This window comes from Scardinius erythrophthalmus, assembly GCF_964197995.2.
Source record: "Scardinius erythrophthalmus genome assembly, chromosome: 15".
Taxonomy (NCBI): domain Eukaryota; kingdom Metazoa; phylum Chordata; class Actinopteri; order Cypriniformes; family Leuciscidae; genus Scardinius; species Scardinius erythrophthalmus.
The window spans coordinates 21,233,096-21,249,378 of record NC_138235.1 but is presented as its reverse complement, the minus strand read 5'-3'; the positions used below and the strand labels follow the sequence as shown (position 1 = coordinate 21,249,378).

General features: G+C 40.5%; 1 protein-coding gene across 3 annotated transcripts in view; it reads left to right on the top strand.

The window, feature by feature from the left end:
• Positions 1 to 16,283, top strand: part of dnmt3bb.1 (DNA (cytosine-5-)-methyltransferase 3 beta, duplicate b.1) — a 70,686-nt gene that overhangs the window by 25,787 nt on the left and 28,616 nt on the right. For all 3 annotated transcript variants that reach the window (XM_081385894.1, XM_081385896.1, XM_081385895.1), the window contains exon 3: positions 16,127 to 16,277. In XM_081385894.1, the coding sequence (XP_081242020.1) occupies positions 16,127 to 16,277 (151 nt within the window). The remainder of the gene's footprint in view (positions 1 to 16,126; positions 16,278 to 16,283) is intronic.

Sequence of the window (16,283 nt, the reverse complement as noted above, 5' to 3'; positions counted from 1 at the left end):
GTAACGTACGGACAGAGGCGGTCAGATCCATATGCAGCACTTTATTTCAGCATCAAACACAAGCAGACATAAACTCCGGCATACAGTTAAACAAGGGGCAATCCAGTAACTCGTGGTGATAACAGGCTTTGGTCGAGGCAGGCAGCACAGGTTCATACACAGTCCAAGAAGCAGGCAAGGGTCAAGAGTCCAGAGAAACACGGAATACACAAACATGGAAGAATGCTCAGAGATGTACGCTTACAGTGTGACAAGACTTCGCACCGGACACAGAGATCACTCAGACTTATATAAGGAACTCAATAACCCATAATCAAACACCACTGAAACATAGTTAAACATAATGAGTCCATGGTGAAACAATGCAGGGAGAGAGTGCCCTCCAGTGGCTCACACGGGCACTCCACATCACATAGCCCCCCCCCAAAGGAGCGGCTTCCAGACGCTCCTAAAAACTCTGGGGGGAGGTCAACGGGGGCTGGGATGGAGGGCCAGGCCCGTGGAGAGGTAGGAGGCCAGACCCATGGAGAGACCTAGGGCCTGGAAACCCGAGCAGGGTAAGAGACCATGGGGAAGCACGTGTCGTAGGCAACCAGGGTAGAACACACTTGACCGGAAACCAGGGTTGAGCACACTTGGAGAGGTGCCAGGACGAAGCCCACTTAGGCGGAGACAAGGACGGAGCAGACTCAGGACTGGACGTAACCAGTGGCATGGGAAGCACAGGATCAGACAGGACTAGCGGCATAAGAAGCTCAAGTGGAAATAGCACAGACAGGGTCCATGTCAGCGCCACCTCCATGGCCCTCACAGGATACCTACTGCCCCCCCCCAAAAAGTTCTTGGGGAAATTTAAGGCTATAGCCTCCGGGCTGGAAACAGCCTCTGGAAAAGGCTCCCAGAGCTTGATAGGCGTTGGCGAGGTGAGGCGCAGAGGCGGGGCCGGCAGGGCGAGGCGCAGAGGCGGGGCCGGCAGGGCGAGGCGCAGAGGCGGGGCCGGCAGGGCGAGGCGCAGAGGCGGGGCCGGCAGGGCGAGGCGCAGAGGCGGGGCCGGCAGGGCGAGGCGCAGAGGCGGGGCCGGCAGGGCGAGGCGCAGAGGCGGGGCCGGCAGGGCGAGGAGTCTAGGTACGCTCACAGGAGCCTGGCGAGCCGAGTGAGTCCTCCTCCTCTTCCTCCTGCGACGGCGCACTGTTGGAACTGATAACTCTGGATCCATGGGAACATAATTGTTTCGCTTAGCTGGATCTGACTCCATAAATTCAGCCGAACTTGACTCACTTTCCACACTGGATTCACTTGGTTCGGGACTTGATCCACTTGACTCAAGGCTAGATTCACTTGACTCGGGATTCGGTTCACTGGACTCGGAATTCGGTTCACTGGACTCGGGATTCGGTTCACTGGACTCACTGGACTCGGGATTCAGTTCACTGGACTCACTGGACTCGGGATTCAGTTCACTGGACTCACTGGACTCGGGATTCAGTTCACTGGACTCACTGGACTCGGGATTCAGTTCACTGGACTCACTGGACTCGGGATTCAGTTCACTGGACTCACTGGACTCGGGATTCGGTTCACTGGACTCACTGGACTCGGGATTCGGTTCACTGGACTCAGGATTCAGTTCACTGGACTCACTGGACTCACGATTCGGTTCACTGGACTCACTGGACTCGGGATTCGGTTCACTGGACTCACTGGACTCGGGATTCAGTTCACTGGACTCACTGGACTCGGGATTCAGTTCACTGGACTCACTGGACTCGGGATTCAGTTCACTGGACTCACTGGACTCGGGATTCAGTTCACTGGACTCACTGGACTCGGGATTCAGTTCACTGGACTCACTGGACTCGGGATTCGGTTCACTGGACTCAGGATTCAGTTCACTGGACTCACTGGACTCGGGATTCGACTCACTGGACTCGGGATTCAGTTCATTGGACTCACTTGATTCACTCGACTCGGCACTCGATTCTCTCAAGTCAGCTGGCACGCGCTCACACTCCAGTTCGGCCGGCGAAACCCCCGCTGTCTCTGGATTAACAAGTTCAACAAGACCAGTGAGGAATACGGGCTTGAGGGGTCCGACACGAAGAATGGGTTTGGCAGAAACTGTATACTTGAAAGCCCCTCTAATGGTCATCAAGGGAGGATCGAACAGCTTGGCGAGATGAGGCTTTAGTGGCGTTCGGAATGAGTGAGAGAAATCCGCCGCATACGAACCACCCCGGTGCAAGGACAAGAGCAGTTCCTCGGGATCCTCTTCTCCTGCGGGGAGTTCAAAAGCCTCTCTGAATAGGGCGATAAACACATCATAAGAAGGGAACGATATCCGACCTGGTTCCCAGAACGCGCCTACCCACTCCAGAGCCTTTCCAGTGAACAGTGAACAAATGAAAGAAATGCGGTCATCATCCGAGGTGTAAAACTGGGGCTGATGATTCATATATAAGCTGCACTGCTGAAGGAATCCTTCACACGCCACAGGTGAGCCATTAAACCTTTCAGGAAATGACAGACTAGAATAATTAGATGCAGCACTCACACTGGGTTGCGGTGGGACAGGTGCAGCGGGAGCTTGGACTTGATTAGTGGCTGTGCTTGAGCTCTGCGAAGACACAGATTGCGTAAAGCTTGTAAGTTCCTCGAGGAGAGATGTTAGTCTCGTCAGCTGTAAATGATGAGAGGCTAGCATGGAAACTTGGGTCTTGGCCACGGTGGATAAATGCTGAAAGTCCGCTGGATCCTGTAGTGGCGAAGTCTTCTGTAACGTACGGACAGAGGCGGTCAGATCCATATGCAGCACTTTATTTCAGCATCAAACACAAGCAGACATAAACTCCGGCATACAGTTAAACAAGGGGCAATCCAGTAACTCGTGGTGATAACAGGCTTTGGTCGAGGCAGGCAGCACAGGTTCATACACAGTCCAAGAAGCAGGCAAGGGTCAAGAGTCCAGAGAAACACGGAATACACAAACATGGAAGAATGCTCAGAGATGTACGCTTACAGTGTGACAAGACTTCGCACCGGACACAGAGATCACTCAGACTTATATAAGGAACTCAATAACCCATAATCAAACACCACTGAAACATAGTTAAACATAATGAGTCCATGGTGAAACAATGCAGGGAGAGAGTGCCCTCCAGTGGCTCACACGGGCACTCCACATCACAGATATAATGTCATTTACTAGAGGTTCTGACAAAATGTTATTTAAAATGTTTAATCAATCTGAATGAATTGGCTTTTTTTTTTTTAAAGGGTGTGAATGAATGATTAAATGACTTAAATGACTTTAAGTCATAAAAGAGTCATAAATACTTCACTTGTTTCATTACTGCATGAATCATCGAACAAATCTCTTGAATGAATGACTCAATGACAAATACATTTTTAACAGTCACTTGCCACCACCTGGTTTTAACAATGTAATGATACAATCATTATTTGAAGTGCCAAGTGATTTACTCTATTTTGATCGCTTCCGTTGACGTCAGTGTTTATATCCGAATTATAAACTATTATCCCAGTACTTATGTGATAATATGAATATTTGTGAAAGAAATAACGATACTGTGTGGTTGTAAAGACTGGTTGTGAAGCTGTTTCATACCTATACATGATAACTACTTTCTCTCGGGTCAGTGGTAGCTCTGACGCAGATTTGAATGTTCCGGTATGATTTTATTAAAGGTTTTATAGACAGGCGAATGGTTGTTATTTAGGAATAAGATCGCCTGGTTGTTTGAATGGAGATTTCAATCTTTTACCGATTAATCGTTCAGCTCTACACGACACCAATATATTTTTTCCGGAATTTTCCTAAATGTGAAAATAAAGTGATCCTGGGAACACTCTCTGTTTACAGTGCAGTCTATAAGCCAACAGTTTTTAAGATACCTTCTCAGTTTAGTTAGTTTATAAGGATATTCGTTTGCTTTAAAGTTTATTTGGAACAATCATGTAAGGCCAAAATTCTTGAACAAGGAATTATTTTTGTTGCTCCATCCAAAAGAATGTGGCCACAACAATTCAAAATCTAAAATAAATTATTTATGATAAAATGACCAGACAAAATATTACCAATTAGTCTGGACTTTGTGCTGGTCAAAGAAAACAGTAAAAAAAAACACATTGGTTACATTGTATTTTTATAATTCAAGAATTTCCATTTTGCAAAGCAGTGCATCATGACAGAAACTGAGTGATTCAATTGTTAAACACAAAATACTTCACATAGTGTGCACTTCAATTAAATGGAGCGCAACAGAAAGGAAGCACAGTATTCTTTGTTAAGGCTAATTCATACTGTACAGAGAGACGTCGACCAATCTACAATTACAGTATGTCACCTCTCAGACATTCCAAGACCAAAAACTAAAAATCAATGAAATAAACGAAAACAAGTGCTGACCAACGCCAAGAGGAAGTAACGTACTTATCAGAAAAAAGTTTTGCACATACTGTGTGTACATTGTAGAAATGTACATATTTGATCATCAAAATGTGTTTTCACCTTATTAAATCACCTTATTAAATGTGTTTTCCGGCGAAAAAAATGTCTTCATGCCTTAAAATAGCTTGAATCTAACAATATAACACCATATGCGTAGTCATGAATTTGCCAATTAGCAAATTACTCCACTCACAGCAACTCAAAGATCCACTCAACTTTACTGTAAACGCTTTTTAGCCTTTTGCCTGACTACGTTATCAAACAGATAATAATGTGTTGCTAATGTTACACAAACCATGATCATGTTCGCCATCTCAGTCAGACAGCTGCCTCCTAAAAAATCTGCATCCTTAGAAAGCTTTGAACAACTCAGAATGTCAGTGGAAAAGACTTATAGAGCTGGTAAGTCCCGCCCCTTCCGCTAATCCCCCTGGACCTCTAGGTTGAAAAATCGTCAATGCAAGTGAATGTGAGAAAATAATTATTTTCTGGTCCCGTTTGAATTGTGCCATGAATGTGAACATATGTTGTCTGTGAATTTTTTATAGAACTTTTCATGTTAAGAGTGTGACAGTATATGGTATGATTCTTCGGCTAGCAGTTGTGGAAAAGACATAACGAGAAAGACTACATGTTGCCTATGTGACGTCACCCCATAAAGTTGACTTACCCGTGGTTTTCACCAACCTCAAAGATTTTGTCCTCTCCCTGAAAGAAGGCGGTGAAGTGCACCAAAGACACAGCCATGTTTAGCGGGATCCGTGAGCTAGTGTCCGTGTGCGAGTGGTGTTGACGTTTCAAACGCGTCGAAGAGTTGTAGTCCAGAAAGTGCTCTCACACAAAGTCTAACCGTATCAAACTTCTACCCGCTAAATTGTAGCATTCTTTACACGAAAAGTTATATAAAAAATTCACAGACAACATATGTTCACATTCATGGCAAAATTCAAATGGGACCAGAAAATAATTATTTTCTCCCATTCACTTGCATTGACGATTTTTCAACCTAGAGGTCCAGGGGGATTAGCGGAAGGGGCGGGACTTACCAGCTCTATAGTTCATCATAACGTCATAATATACATCATATACATTCACCCGCTACATTGCTAAATGTACCCGATTTAGTTAATGATATGCTAAAGCCCGCCCCCACGTTGACTTGATTGGTTACAAGGCAGTTTGTGACATTAAGCCGAGTTCAGACTGCACGATTTTCAAAGATAGTCGGGTCACTGTTCTTTTCACACTACGTGACTATCTGGGGTAACATTCAGTTGCTGGTGTGTTCACACTGCACGATGCATCGGCGACAGGAGGTTTCACACTGCATGACTTTCAGGAGGAAGAATCGCCGACAACTTCTGTCTGGTCCGCAAACTACGTTTCGCAACCAAACACACGCAAGAAGTGATAAGGAAATAGCACAAAATCCCGCGTGGGTAAGACCGCAGTTCTCGCGCGAGACTGAAATTGTTATTAAAAATGATAGCCTGCAAGAAGCTTGCGATCCAAATTGTCTGTGCACTGATTAGCAGCGAAAAGGAGAAAAAGAAAAACATATTATGTATGAGGAAATGGCTGGGAAGACAAGGGGAGCAAGGACTGTGTGTTCTGCAAAGAGAGTTTGGGGTAAATAAATCATTTTGCAATGTGCTGCTGTTGCTGCTGGTCAAGCAAATGTTTGTGCTTTGTTTCTGTTTGATATAATTGTAAATATATCTATTAAAATACTGATATTGTGACCTATAACTCCTCCCCGAACTCCCCGCTGCTCTGTATCTTGCTCTCTCATTGGCTGTCGGTCATCGATGTAGTTTTCAGTCAGAACACATTCACATAGCAGGATTTTGAATCGCCGACAGGTCCAGATATTTAGCATGCCAAATATCTCACGGGTGTCGGCGATTCTCTCAGAACGCGTCTTTGCTCATTCACATTGCGTGATTGTCACTCGCGTGAACGAGCACCGATTTGCCTGTGAATTCGGGCATTTGTCGGCGATTTCTCAAAACCTGTCAGCGAGACAAAATCAGGGCTAAAATCGTGCAGTCTGAACTCGGCATTAGAGAACATGCAATGATTTTGAACATGGTTTGTCTTAAAGCATATTAAAAACTTGATTTTCACCATTGATTAAAAAGAGAAATTATCGACAGATAAATTGAATGTCAAAAACAAGTCATTAATTGTCATTTACATTTAAAGGGATATCCATCCATCCATTCATCCAAACTGCCTATCCTCTGTTGGCTCAGCATCTTTTACATCATTTACAGCATCATTTACAGGATTAGTTCATCTAAAAAATAAATTTCTTTTATGAGAACTCTTGGATAGATTGGCATGGTAATGGATATGGCAATGTTAATGTATTAGGTCTTGGCAGAATGATCTGCTACACTGCTGCTGCAGAGCAAGTGTAGAGACATGCTACTGTGAGCATGTAAGACATTCTGCTGCTGCATACATAACAACCATAGAATAATAACCCCTGTAGCAGATTTATACAGGTGGAGCTGGGGAAGGTGGGGTTGACCAGTAGATGGCGGCAGAGGAGCACTTATTGACTTAAGTAGGAAGTCACAGAGTCTCATGAAAAACAAAAACTTTTCTTCAAATTGTGACTGAATTACACAGAAAGCAAGTAAAGAGCGCTCCCTTTATAATCACTGAAGCTTTTGGTCAATTGATCTGTAGAACTTAGTGGCACCGATGCTACTGCTCATATTTATTTATTTATTTACCTTTATTTTACCAGGAAATAATCCCATTGAGATTCAGAATCTCTTTTTCAAGGGAGTCCTGGCCAAGACGGCAGAATAATAGTTCTATTTAAAAATACATATACAAACATTTAACAGAAAAAGATATTTTGGCAGTTTAACATCATCTCAACATATTCACCAGCAGCACTCAGTAACAGTACATGTGCATTTAGTACTCAAATAGTTCTTTATCCTCATTTTAAATTGTGTCATTGTCGTGTCAATTTATACCAAGAAAACGGTGCAAAAACTTTAAAAGCACTTTCACCGAAGACAGTTCGCGTTCGTGGGATATCATACATGATTTGCCCATATGATCTAAGATTACATTTCCTGGTAGAGACTTTAAGAGTCAGAAGAGAACATAAATAAGGAGGCAGTTTACAAAGTATGGCCTTAAAAAGAAAAATATACCAGTGTTCCAGCCTGCGATTGTGCAGAGATGGCCAACCAACACTCTCATACGAAAATTGGAATTAGTCACAAATCTTAGTGCTGCATGATATACTGAATCCAGCATTTTCAAAGAAGATTTGTTTGCATGCATATATAAAATATCCCCATAATCCAGCATTGACATAAATGTTGTTTGTATAAGTGTTTTTCTCGTACTAAAAGAGAAACAGCCTTTGTTTCTATAATAGAAACCCAACTTTACTCTTAATTTTTTTGCTAGACCCTCTATATGCTGTTTGAAGGACAAATTTTCTTCTAAAAGGAAACCAAGATATTTATAGACTGATACTCGTTCAATTACTTTCTCATCTAATGTAGTGATTTGACAAGCATTTTCTGTTTTCCTTGATTTAGAAAAGCACATCATTTTAGTTTTATCAGAGTTTAGTACAAGTCTCAATTTCTGAAGATTCTTCTGAATAATTATAAAGGCAGATTGCAGATCCTCTATAGCAGGGGTTTTCAAACTTTTTGTGTGTGTGGACCACTATTTGTATTTAAGAATTTTCGCGGACCACCTCATAATACACATAATAAAATACAGAGTCCTACCTGAATTAATCTGCACCTCTAAATAGGCTTAGGCTACTAGCACTAAAACTATAACTGGTCATCACATCAGTAGCTACAACAGACTTGTTAAAAGAAAGTTTACTGCACACAACGGCTGCCACATATTTAATTTATTTATTTACTCAAGCGCCCGATCGAGGGCAATCAGGGCATAATCAGGTTCATTTGAACAACAGGCTTGAAATATATACAGTAATAAGAACACTGGAATATAGTCAACATTTCAAAACCTTTGGCGATTTTAGGGGATTATTAATCTTCAGAGTTTTACAAGTCCTCAAAAAGTACAGGCTTGAGTTTGTCCACTTAACAGCACATCTGCAAAACATTTCAGAAACGCGAGATCAAGAAACTAACTGGAAATTAAAATAATAACAGGCCTTATTCATTCCATTTATAAACATTTCGTTTCATAAACTAGATGCCTATTACTGTGCGTTCACAGTTATAGACCCCTTTTGCGCCTACGTCACGGCGCTAGCTGGAGGCAAAACAAACGGAAAACTGGAGGCGGTTAATACAAACCAGCACAGATTCGGCTACATAATAAGGAGCTTAAATTATTATTTTTATTATTAAAAGTCATTTTGTTGTGTTCTTGGGTGCAAGAATCAATGAAAAATGAGTATGCTGTATCTGGAATTTTTATTTCTAGAAAATATTCATATCATTAAAATTGCACCGTAGTGTCACTCTTTACATTGTCGTCTTGGCGCTGGCTAGGCAGAACTGCAGATCGCACCACACAAGTCTTTACATGACCATTCAGCACATAGTTATTGGTCAAGCGTATCACTAGACGCGGCAGGCGCGAATTTGACATAATCCCTTTTTGTACACATTGTATCAATTCGCGCGTCAAGAGCGAAATTGACGCGCGTAAAAACAAAAGTTTGAAGCGAAATTTCATCCGGTGTGAACGCACCATTAAAGGCTATGCGTGTGATGTGATAATGAGAACATATTAATTTGCCTCTGCCCTTTTCTCCTCAGAGAACCTGTTGCTATCCACCGAACCAATGTTGTGGTTCTAACGGCACTGAACTTGAATGTCACGGCCGATCACCACTAGGCTATTAGTAATCACACAATAACTTGACTATTTAATTAAAATGTTATATCAATATAGGCCTACATATTCTTTTTACTTTTCTTTTTTTATGGGAATTTCCTGGTAAAATGAAGGTAAAAAAAATATTATTTTATATTTTATTTTGCCTTTCCACGGACCACCTGCAGTACCCTCACGGACCACTAGTGGTCCGCGGACCACAGTTTGGGAATGGCTGCTCTATAGCACTTGTCAAGGCTGGAGCAGAACAATACAAAACAGTATCGTCCGCATAAAAATGACACTTAGCATTTGTTACATTTTGACACAAATCATTTATATAAATAGTAAATAAAATGGGACCCAAAATGGACCCCTGGGGGACACCATTTTGTATAAATAATGAGTTTGAGGACACACCATCAACATGAACACTTTGTGTTCTGCCACTCAAATAGTTGCCAAACCATTTGACAGCTTTTGGAGACATTCCAATATCCACCAATCTCTGAGACAGAACATAGTGGTCAACTGTGTCAAACGCTTTTGAAAGATCTAAAAACAGTGCAGCACAATATTCTTTAGAATCAATAGCACTTATAAAATCACTTAACACATTCATAGTCGCAGTGACAGTGCTATGGTTTTTACGAAAACCCGATTGCGAATCATTTAAAATATTTTTTGTTAATAAGTAGTATTTTAACTGGTCACTTATAAGCCCTTCTAAAACCTTGGCTAAAGCAGATAGCTTAGATATTGGCCTATAATTATTTGGGTTTGATCGGTCACCACCCTTTAATAAAGGAGTGACATATGCTGACTTCAAAACACTTGGTATTAATCCAGTTTCAATAGTCAAGTTGAAAATGTGTGTCAAAGGTTCTGCAATATATTCAGCAGCAATATTTAAAAAGTATGGATCCAACCCATCAGGACCAGCAGATTTCTTAGTATTTAACCCTATTAGAGCATCATACACCTCCTTCGTTCCAATACAAACAAGATCAAAATCGATAGGTACATTTTCCCTTGACAAAGAGAAGTCCTCTTTTCTCCTCTGATGATTTGTTGAATGGTCAAAAAACAACCCAGAGGATATAAAGTGCTGATTCAGGGAATCTAGCATACTTTTCTTGTCTGTAATAATTTTATCATTTAACTTCAATATATTTGGCATGACAGTATCCCTAGCGTCAGAAGACAGTGATTTTATAACTTTCCAAAATTTTAAGGGATTAGCTGAGCTATCACATAATTCATTTACATAAAAATCTGATTTTGCTTTACGTATTTGAGAGACACATTGTTTCTCAGGCGCCTAAAATTTTGCCAGTCTGAGCTATTTTTGGATTTCTTTGCCATTGACCAAGCAAGATCACGTTCATGAATTAAATCAGACAATTTCTCTGAAAACCACGGATTATCACGGCCTTTGATCTTATATTTCCTAAAAGGTGCATGCTTGTTTATAATATTCAAAAATAGTGACTTAAAATATTTCAACGCTATTTCGGGATCTGGTATCAAATTCACTCTGGTCCAGTCACAAAGATTAAGATCAATAAAAAAGGCTTGTTTACAGAATGACTTCAGATTTCTCTTAATTATAGTACGCGGTTTACATTTAGATATCCTGGCATCTCTCACACCGGCAATAACGCAGTGATCACTCATATCATTTGCAAAAACAGCAGTAGCTTTGTATTTCTTCGGCACATTTGTTAAAAACAAATCAAGAAGCGTAGACTTGTCAGGATGTTTAGGATTTGGCCTAGTAGGTGAGTCTATAATTTTGGTCAGATTCGCTGAGTCACAAAAACTTTTAATTTGGTCAGATGCAGATGTTAGCCAATCCCAATTTAAGTCTCCAATTAAAGCCAATTCTGTATATTTTATAGATGACAAACAGTCAGACAATGAGGACAATGTTTCCTTTGGCGCAGAAGGAGGTCTATAGCATCCCGCAACTGTCAAAACATAATTCTGCGACAATTCAATTTTTAACACTAGCAATTCAAATTGTCTAGGCACAGACTTGGATAGTTGTACTGTTGCCTGAAAACTATTTTTTACATAGATCGCTACTCCTCCACCTTTAGCACGACGATCAGTACGAAATAAATTATACCCCTCCATATAAATATAACTATCAGGAGTGGATCTACCCAGCCAAGTTTCAGATAGTACCATAATATCAACATTTGTCGATTTGGCCCAAATTCTGACCATATCAATTTTTGGTAATAGACTTCTTACATTTATGTGCACAAAACCAATACCTGACCTCTTTAAAAAATCAGCAGGAGTTTGCAGTGATATCATATCTGTCACAGGACCTGGGTTAGGTTGCACATTTCCTGACATCAGCAACATAAGTGTAATGATACATTTCAACATACAGTGCTTTCTACAGTTTTTTGAGCAATCTTTAGAGTCCCCACTCATTGTGATTTTGGGCCAAGAGTTTTTTGATGGAATAAAACAGTCATTTAAAAGGAGAAGGCTTACAAGATGTTTCAAGTCTCCATGTTGTGAAAACAGGATCATGTCATACATCCAGCTCACCTGACTGCCGACTAGATCCTGTGCATAGCCAGTAATCTTTGATCGTGATAACCTATAAAATGCATTTAAAGAAACATTATAGTTACTCACTGGGACCTCCCGGTGCACTTCATACTCTGAGATTTTTGGCAGACAGAGCAAAAACAGCAAGGAAAAAATCATAATCGCCATGGTAGAATTTGCACACCACAGAGCAGGGTAACCGGGGTATAGTTTGAAGAAACAGAGCAGGGTATTCGGAGTATAGCTAGTAGAGATCCAGGGTTATAGTTGATAGCTAGTGAAGATCCAGGCTGCAGCTGGTAGCTGATGGAATGGAGGCCAGGCTGTAGATAACACCAGGTTTTAGCTGGCAAAAACCCAGGCTGTAGCTGAAGCAGGAGGCCGGGCTGTAATTAATGTAGACCCAGGCTGTAACTAGTACAGTAAGAGTGATACAGGTTTAAACCAAAAATGATGAACACAGAGATCCAGGCAAACGCCTAACTCAGCAGCAGATGATTTGTAGTTAATGGGCCAAACTGGTTTGACACAGCACATGGAATGGTTCTCCTGTTAAAAATTGTTCATAAGTTGTGGGGTAAACCACAACTTTTCAATTGGGTTGCACCAAACGTTGTTTAAGGCAAAAAAATGTTTGAGAAGCTGTTAAAATCCATTAAAAAACAGATTAAAACTAGTTAAAACAAACAAACACTAAACAGGACAAAGGATAAGCTGCCATCTTGGAAAGTGGGCGGGGAACTTTTTGACCTGTCATAAAATGTTAGTCTGGAGCCCTGCTATCCTTTTAAGGCTGAATACTCAGTAGTTTGTGTTGTCATTTTGAGTTTCACTCGTGGATAAATTGAGTAATAACAGGCTTTTCTGGCTAAAAGAAGTTGTCCCACTGATTCATGACATGTGGTTCCACTGTTTGCTCATGTTGTGTCTTGTCTGGAATCATTTATGTCTGCTAACAGAGCTGTTATCTGATGAGCCTCTCCGCTCTACCTTTGGCTTTGGGAGAGTGTCTGTTCACATGGTTGGGAAGCATGGCAGAACTCTGGGAAATAACACTGAGTTTCTACACATTGCTTTTCCTCTGTGTGTGTGTGTGTGTGTGTGTGTGTGTGTGTGTGTGTGTGTGTACTATTACATAGTATCAATGGGGATCTGAGCCACCTGTTTTGATCCGCTGACTTTTTTCAGCCTTTCAAAAGCTTGAGCCAGGGGCCCCTTTAGGCAAGAGCAGTGCAGGGGGTGTCATTAGGAGCCAGCAGAAAGATAAACTGAATGAATGAAGGAGCCCATAAACCCCTTGACCTCTCCAGCCTCTACTTAAACAGAATATGTTTAATTTTATGTAAGTTTACTCTTGTTCATGCTTATGTGATTTTGAGCAGCTCTTGCATTCATTTAGTGACAGATTTTCTAAGCATCATGCTGATGATGTAACTAAAAATGTATATGCTAGAATTCAATATTAGGATTATCGATCCTACTTTTTTGTAAGTTTTTAAAAATGAACCATATTATAAAATGCACCTAGTTTCCCTAAAAAGGAAAATTCTGTCATAATTTACTCGGGTACGTGTGGTTTAGGTATTCCCTACATTATGGGGAAATTTTTTGGTCCCCATGAGGAGAACAGCTTATAATGGTAATTATTATATAATAATTAATAACTACATTTTTTTTACATTTTTTGAAAATGTAAAAATGCAGAAAGTTGTCTGTGATGGGTAGGTTTGGGGGATATAACATACAGTTTGTACCGTATAAAAATCATTATGTCTATGGAAAGTCCCCATAAAACATTGAAGCTCAACGTGTGTGTGTGTGTGTGTCTTTGTGTTGGCAAAACCTCTGATCTGCTGCAAAGCAGCTGTGGCATTAAAGATGTCTGGCATTCCAGTGGACGGTTCCAGAAATGCGACAGCAGATTGTATTGTTCCCACATTCATAAACACACAATGTTCTGTCTATGTGCTTTAAGAAAACAGTGCTCTCTCCTTTTTTTCCCTTTTTTGTATGTTTAGCAGTTATCTGCTTTTTGATTTGAAGTTTTTCAATTTTCGTCTGCTCATCCACCTACACAATTTACACGTGCTTCTATTCAGCACTGTTCACATTAGAGGGTGATAAAGCAAAAACAAAAAAAACACATTCATATTTTTCACCTTTTTGACATTTATGTGTTTGCTTTGAAATTGCAAAAATGACACTCTTTTTGTCAGAGGCACCATAAACGAAATATACTAAAACCTTTTAATGTATCTGTAAAATGCCAAGCAGGGACTTCTTTCAGTGATGACAGAAACAAATCAATGTGATGAAACAAACAAATGATTCAGAGACTTTATCATACAGCTGTGCTTGCTAAACAAGTATAAATACTGTTAAACCGTTTTTGTCTTAAATAGAATATCACAATCTTTAGGGAAAATTAATGGGAAAAAAATCAATAATATAATTAATCATTGCAATACAGTTCATAGTTTGGAGTCAGTAAGATTTTTTTGAAAGAAGTCTCTTATGCTCACCAAGGCTGCATTTGTTTGATTAAAATGACAGTAAAAATTTGTGGATTTGGATTTGCGCAATGACTAATTTCAAAATTTTGCAACCAACTAGTCTAACCCCGACCCCCGGAGACAGTCTGTATATGCGATTCATTTGTATTAGACTACTTAATCTATGAACAGTCAAATCCCATACTGAATGCACTAAAAATAGGTCAGGTACATGTGATACATACAAACTTGCACTATGATCATCGTTTATTAAACTTGAGTTTTTCACTTTAACAACGTTATACATTTTAGACATATTTATTCAAATCAGCTGAATCAATAGGCAGTGCAGGACCAATGAGTTCAAACCCAGTAGCCTAATATAAGCAGATGTCCTCAAATAAAAGTTAGTCTACATAAGTCATGCTGACTTAAGATATTGTTGTTCGTTACCACGGCAACCACTTCCATGTCCTGGTTTGAACATGCTTCTTGTGTATGAAAAGTATCTGTACAAATGAATGGCGGCAAAACCGCAAGAAGCCTGACGTGTACTGACAACCAGGGCCGTAGCTAGAGGATTCGGGGGCCCCTGAAAGAATATTGATGTGGGCCTCCACCAATATCATAAACTGTACACATATACACATATAGCAGAAGATGATGATGTTGATGTAAAACCTTTATTTTAAAGGTTAAATGTTTATTTAAAAATTACAACTAATAAAAACTAACAACAAGCAAGAAATTGTTAAATAATAATAAAACCAATTTTAAAAAAGTAACAGCAAAATAATGTTTTTTTTCCCCATCAGTCTGTTATAATTCATAAATCAAAAAGTAAACATTTAGAAATTGACAAGAATGCAGTCAAATTAAAGAAAATAAAATAATTTAATTTCCATAATTACCAACGCAATCTACCAAGAGCAGCGCAAATTAGCGTAGGGTTGCAAACCACTACTAACAATCTACTAACAACACAAACGCAACATGGGTTAAGACATGCTTTTTTGGGCATTAAATAATGGCGCAAATACCAGTAAATTGACGAGCGCAAACCTGTGTTTGAACACTCTCCTCCCATAAATTTTGTATCTGAAAGGGAAACTCCTACAAATGCATATGCAGTAAAGTCAGCCACGAAAATAACTTTTTCAGCGTTCATTTTTCACTGCGTATTTTGAGTAAATCCTGACAGTATTCTTTTAATGCCAAACGAAGCACAAGCTGTTAGTGAAACTGGCCCAGGCCCTAGTTGTCCTCTATTAGTAGGTAAAAATGCATATTCTGTTTACTTAAAAGAAAGGGTCAAGAGGTCAAGGTTTGGCTGGTGAGTATTGCCCAGACACTGCTACCTATGCTGCTAAATGTCATAACTACACCTTTCATTAATAATCATAATTGGTGATGTGTTGGGGTGACAGTGATGTTGTGAAGATGTTTGGACCTGCCCTCCATTAGTATGTATTTTACATTTACATTTATGCATTTGGCAGACGCTTTTATCCAAAGCGACTTACATTGCATTTCAAGGTACACATTTTATATTCTTATCAGTTCTTGCTTTCCCTGGGAATTCATTCATTTTATGAATAAGAACAGAAAATATTTGTACCGTCACACACCCATTCAGCTGTGCCAGGTAACATGGGATGCAGTTCTGTTGATTGTGAGCTGTCCAAATGCTGTGTTTGCACTCTGTGATCTTTATAAACTCTGTGAAGATTATAATCCACAATTTTTTCAGGCTGCCGTGAATGGCGACACGTCTGTGGGGGAGGGATTGTCAGAGAATGACAGCGGTCTGGAGATTACCAATGAGAACAGCCCACTGACTGCGGCAGAGCCACCTTCACCTTTCTGCCCCAAACAGAACGGAGGCGCAGCCTCACCCGCAGGTACAC